The sequence below is a fragment of the Giraffa tippelskirchi genome, chromosome 2 (genome assembly GCF_054371585.1).
Source record: "Giraffa tippelskirchi isolate mGirTip1 chromosome 2, T2T-mGirTip1v1.2.pri, whole genome shotgun sequence".
Lineage (NCBI taxonomy): Eukaryota > Metazoa > Chordata > Mammalia > Artiodactyla > Giraffidae > Giraffa > Giraffa tippelskirchi.
The window spans coordinates 187,660,520-187,666,519 of NC_137276.1; the positions used below are offsets into that span (position 1 = coordinate 187,660,520).

General features: G+C 40.9%; 1 protein-coding gene across 7 annotated transcripts in view; it reads left to right on the top strand.

The window, feature by feature from the left end:
* IMPG2 (interphotoreceptor matrix proteoglycan 2) overlaps positions 1-1,305 on the top strand; it is an 87,899-nt gene extending 86,594 nt beyond the window's left edge. For all 7 annotated transcript variants that reach the window (XR_014077536.1, XR_014077535.1, XR_014077537.1 and 4 more), the window contains 2 exons: positions 724-856; positions 1,165-1,305. Coding sequence is in view for 1 of the 7 variants with exons in the window: in XM_081572377.1 (XP_081428503.1) it covers positions 724-856; positions 1,165-1,173 (142 nt within the window). In the remaining 6 variants the exon portion in view is untranslated. The remainder of the gene's footprint in view (positions 1-723; positions 857-1,164) is intronic.
* The last annotated feature ends 4,695 nt before the right edge of the window (positions 1,306-6,000 follow it).

Consider the following 6,000-nt stretch of genomic DNA (forward strand, 5'->3'; position numbering starts at 1 on the left):
CAGTTGCAATCTAGTTGAGAAGACAGGACACAAACACAGGGAATAAAATCAAGTACAAGATTGGGTGGAGCAAGCTAGTGCTCAGGCGAGTCAGAGGAAGAAAGAATTCGTTGTGGGGTCAATAGGCTGAACCAGGAAGATTAGTCCTCAACATGGCCCCAGTTTCAATTTAGATTCTCATGGTCATTGTGTGTGAGTAGTGTAAGAGTAGCTGTTCAGGGCAGGTGAGAAGACTGGCCTACCTGGGCAGGGCACTGGGCTGGGAAGCTGTGAGGACACGTTTTGGTGGGTAGGAGCACAAGACAGAGCATTGAGAACTTACTCTGATAGACGCTGGGAAGGCTTTGGAAGTAAGAAACATGCTGATGGCAACATGGGGACTGTTTTCCCCCTCGCCTGACACTGTAGTGTATACTATTAGAATAGAAAAAAGAGGACAGTGAAATGGCTATTGCCATTGTCCAGGCATGAGGTAATGAGGATAGGGATATGGAAGATTTTAGAAAAATGAATGCATTGAAGACATTTTGTATGGGGAAAGTTGACAATGTTTATAGAATAGTTGAATATGGAGTAGAGGAAAAGGAAAATAATCAGATGACTCTAAAATTTCAAGTTCTAGGCACGGGGAGCATTATGGAGTCCTTAAATAGAAACAGAAATGCTTAGTCTGGGTACTGTGTCTATCTGTTTAGTAACTCAGTCGTGTCCAACTCTTTGCAGCCCCATTGACTGTATCCTGCCAGACTCTTCTGTCCATGGAATTCTCCAGGCAAGAATACTGGAGTGGGTTGCCATTTCTTCTCCAGGGGATTCTCCTGACGCAGAGATTAAATCTGGGTCTCCTGAATTGCAGGTGAATTCTTTACCATCTGAACCCCAGAGAAGCCCAGACTAGGTACTACTTTATGGCAGAAAGGAATGTATATCCAGCTTTAGAAATAGTTTCTGTTTGTTTATTGGTCTGCTCTTCTCTTGAGGTTTTGTTTTGTTTATATTAGAGTGCTAGGTGGTAGATTTAAAAGTGAGAAGAGAATAAATGGTAGGTTAACAGTTTAGTCATGAAGGATATTATGTTTTCTTTTAAAATTAAAGAATTATTTATGTTCCAGGCTCATTAGATGCTACTAAGACAAACATCATGATTTTTTTTTTTGTTCCCAGGTGGACTAGTTTGGTCTGCTTTTTGGCAACAGACTTTGCCGCCAATTGTGAACTCACCAATTTGCAAACTTATGCTGTTGACATGGGGGAGATTGAAGTTTCAGAGAATGAATAAATGCAAATTAATTTCTGCTTTCAAAACATGTATGTGAGCATCCATGCACACGTATGTGCACATAGACTGCGTGTATGTGCACATCCACACATTCATACACAAACACACACGCACAAATGCAGATCTATGTCTTACCTCTACTGGGTTAGTGTGTTTTTTTAGAGCCTTAACTGTATATTTATTTATTGACTTATTTACTCTTCAACTATAGATGTCAAAGATGGAATAGGAAAAAATTGAAAAAATAGAATAATATCTTAATGTGTGAAAGGTAGGGAGTGTGGTGGGTTGTAGAGCATGGGATAGAGATAAATAGGTCTTCTTTTACTTCTTTTACATTACTCTGGGGAATTTTACCTCAAACATTCTAACAAATGATTCCATGCAGAAAAGGAAATTTGAACTCCTTGGCAAGAGAATCAACAAATAAGGTTAATCCTTCTAATAAGTCTGTTGGAATCTATTTTTGAGGCTTTCCTAGGTTATCAGATGAGTACAAAAGGGACATGAAGTATCTCTATTACCATTGCCAGTTGTAAAAGGCAGAAAACAATGTTTTCTTTCTTCATATTGGTGGATGAGATGACCTCCCAGTTGGTCTGTGTGAAAAAGCATTGTTAAACAGTAATGGTAGCCAAGTTTCCCTGGGAGGGAATAATGACTTTCCAGCCCATAAACATGGAATTGCCACACACTCATCTGTCAGCAACCTTGGCTTCATACCACTAAATTCCTCTCTGTAGGGGTTTGGATTCCAAAGGAATGGCAAGAGAATGGGTGGATTAAGGCACTTAAGGCCAAGAGAAACCAAACAGTGAATTGATTCTTGAAAGCGCAACAAGGATACCAAGTTGGTTAAGACAAAATTAGTCATAGAGTACAAATGGTAAGAGAGGGGTTGGAAGCTGGCTCAAACTGGCATAGAGTCAAGCAAGAGCAAGATTAAGGAACAAAACAAGGGGATTGCAGGTTTACAAGCTAGGATTGGCTTGTTTTTATAGACTGCCAACTGAATGCTGCATAGGGAGTTTGGTTTGATTTAAAGGTTGGAGTGGACAGCACAAGATCTAGAAACTTAATTGAAATGATACAACTTTACATTGATTTGATTCTGGTCTCTTATGTTGAAAGTAAGCAAACAGTAGATGTAGCAAAAAACAAAGACAGTGTATTTTGTTTTCTGTGAAACATTCTCAGGCAGATCTGGGAGATGATAGTTACTATAGCTGTTGAAAACTGTTCCATTGTAAGTCAGTAGAACTTCTTCCTGTTGTTGAACGTGGAGAGGTGTTTGTAATAACTTAGTTGATCGGGGTGTTCTTACAGCCTAGACTAGGGTGGCGTTAGTCTTCTATATCATTCATTCATAATGGTACTTTGCTTGTGGATGTGGTGATAAAAATAGAAATGAAAGTATCTGACCAATCCATGTATTACAAATGGCAAGAGCTATAGTGGAAAAAACACTAGTTGGGGAATGGGGCTGGTTAGGGCTTTAAGTCATAGACTGGCCACAAAATAACTAAGTGACCTTGGTCACGTTACTTCTCTGGATTTAAATTACTCATGGTAAAAGGTAAGGAGGTTAAAAGATTGGTAACTCAACTAGACTGACTGTTACTCACACAAGGGAGTTTATTGTACTTGTCTACCTACCTTTAGATGTGTTTAAAAACATAATAAAAAGTAAAAAAAAAAAAATTGTAATACACATGAAAAACAAACAGAAATGTCATCCTGCCTCTTTCCCATCCAATTGAAATGAGGAGGTTGAACAGATGATGAAATTTCTTTTATTCTAAAGTTCTGTGATTCATTTTGTAGAACTGCAAGATGGAGCCAGGATTGTTTCAAACTGGTTTGAATAGAAGTCTCATGCTATCAAAAGTTTCTTCCCTAGAATGATTGTTCCAAATCGATATTATATTCTTGATCATGCTTCCTTGGTCAGTTTACATGGAAATGTGTGTGTTATTTCTTGGGCTCTACTGAGAGGCCTGGGATGTTTTACAGTGATTTATCGTCTTTTCATATCAAAATCAATGTCAGGTTTCCAGATGTAGTTTGAAGGTAATATATTTATGTGAAAACTTTCAACATGGGCTAGAAACAACAGCCTTTTGAATAACTACATCATTTCCCATAAAAGACGTCCTCTATGGAAAGGTGCTTCATGCTCAGTCTCTGTGAAAGTTCAAATTTCTTTGCCAGTTTTTCTATCCACATCCAGCTTAAGACATGAAACAATCAAGTAATGATTTGATCAACTTGCAAAGGTGAGTGGGTGGTTTTGCTTACAGAAGAATTTCCAACAAAGGCCTGCACTTAATATGGTAATGTTTGTGGCATCAGCGAGAAATTCTTTCCTTTGAGATTTAAGTAAGATGTCATGGGCACTGAATAAAAGACACACAGCAGCCTGCATAGTTCTAGAAGTGACAGAAAAAACTTATTTTTAGAGAAAACACCTACCAACAGCTTGATAGAATAAACTGTCAAGGAGTGATATTAGGATTATTTTGGAAATTCTTGCTTTCTATGATAACCACAAAAGCCCCTTTGTCAATCTGAATGCAGTTCTTTTCAGTATGGGACATTATTTAAGAGCATGGCTTCATGACAGGTGGTATTTTGTGGCAGAGCTCATTTCTAGCACTATTAGATGAAATATCAGTAGTAAGAAACAGAAATTTATATTCATACTAATAAGCTAGTCCAGAATTTGAAGTTAAAAGTCTCTTGACATTTTGGGACTTGTCCTCCAGCAAAGAGCTGCCAAGGAGAGCCTTTCCTTTTAGGCAATGATGACTGGCAGTACCTGACTTCTGTGAAAGGAGAATATGGTAGAAATAGAGTGGTAGCTGTACGCCTGAAAACTGCTTTTATTTTGAGGGATGAATACAGGTTGCATAGGTATGGTTTCACATATCTCTTGCTTTCACCTGTGTTTTGAAATATTGTATGGCTGCTTCTAAAACTTGAACTTTGTTCTTCTCATCGTTGGTCAGAGAACATGATGTAGAAAAAGGTCAAAGAATTCATCCTCAGGAGGTACAAGTTCAAGTCTTGACTTCTTTATGTGTTGTGCTTAGTCGCTCGGTCGAGTCTGACTCTTTGCGACCCCGTGGACTGTAACCTGCCAGGCTCCTCTTTCCATGGGATTCTCCAGGCAGGAATACCGAAGTGGGTTGCCATTTCCTACTCCAGGGGATCTTCCCAACCCTGGGATCCAACCCATGTCTCCCACGTTGCAGGCGGATTCTTTACCATCTGAGCCACCAGGGACTTCTTTATAGGCTACATGATGTTGGGAAAGATAATTTACCTCTGTAGACCTCAATGTCCTTATCTGTTAATTGAGAACCATAATAAGACCAACCTCACATGTATTAACCCCACTCCAGTACTCTTGCCTGGAAAATCCCATGGACGGAGGAGCCTAGTAGGCTGCGGTCCATGGGGTCGCTAAGAGTCGGACATGACTGAGCGACTTCACTTTCACTTTTCACTTTCATGCATTGGAGAAGGAAATGGCAACCCACTCCAGTACTCTTGCCTGGAGAATCCCAGGGACAGCAGAGCCTGGTGGGCTGCCGTCTATGGGGTCGCATAGAGTCGGACATGACTGAAGCAACTTAGCAGCAGCAGCAGCAGCACAGGTATTAAATGAGATAATTTTAATGAAAAGTTATACCACAAACTGCAAAACCTGTATAATAATACAGATTTTATGATAAGCAAATCTGGAATTTTAGCAAGGTCTCTATAAAGCAGTAGAATATTTAAGGGGCAAAAAGAATTTCCAAGTGAAGAATTCCTTAACTGGGAATGTTCTTCACAGATTGAGAAATATTTGTGTGTTTACTGCAGTGTGTTGTATTTGTTGTTCTACTTGGGCGTGGTCACACTTTGCAAGGATCCTAAGAAGAACAATCCAGAGCTGATGCATTAGGAGGTTCAGTTCAGATCAGTTCAGTCACTCAGTCTTGTCCGACTCTTTGCGACCCCATGAACTGCAGCACGCCAGGCCTCCCTGTCCATCAACAACTCCCGGAGTCTACCCAAACTCATGTCCATTGAGTCGGTGATGCCATCCAGCCATCTCATCCTCTGTCGTCCCCTTCTCCTCCTGTCCTCAATCTTTCCCAGCATCCGGGTCTTTTCCAATGAATCAGCTCTTCTCATCAGGTGGCCAAAGTATTGGAGTTTCAGCTTCAACATCAGTCCTTCCAATGAACACGCAGGCCTGATCTCCTTTAGGATGGACTGGTTGGACCTCCTTGCAGTCCAAGGGACTCTCAAGAGTCTTCTCCAACACCACGGTTCAAAAGCTTTCTTTATAGTCCAGCTCTCACATCCATACATGACCACTGGAAAAACCATAGCCTTGACTAGACGGACCTTTGTTGGCAAAGTAATGTCTCTGCTTTTTAATTAGGAGGTTAACAATCTGCAAATCTGGAATTTTAGCAAGGTCTCTATTCAGTTCAGTCGCTCAGTCATGTCCGACTCTTTGCGACCCCATGAACCGCAGCACGCCAGGCCTCCCTGTCCATCACCAACTCCCGGAGTCTACCCAAACCCATGTCCATCGAGTCGGTGATGCCATCCAGCCATCTCAACCTCTGTCGTTCCCTTCTCCTCCTGCCCCCAATCTTTCTCAGCATCAGGGTCTTTCCCAATGTGTCAGCTCTTCGCATCAGGTGGCCAAAGTATTAGAG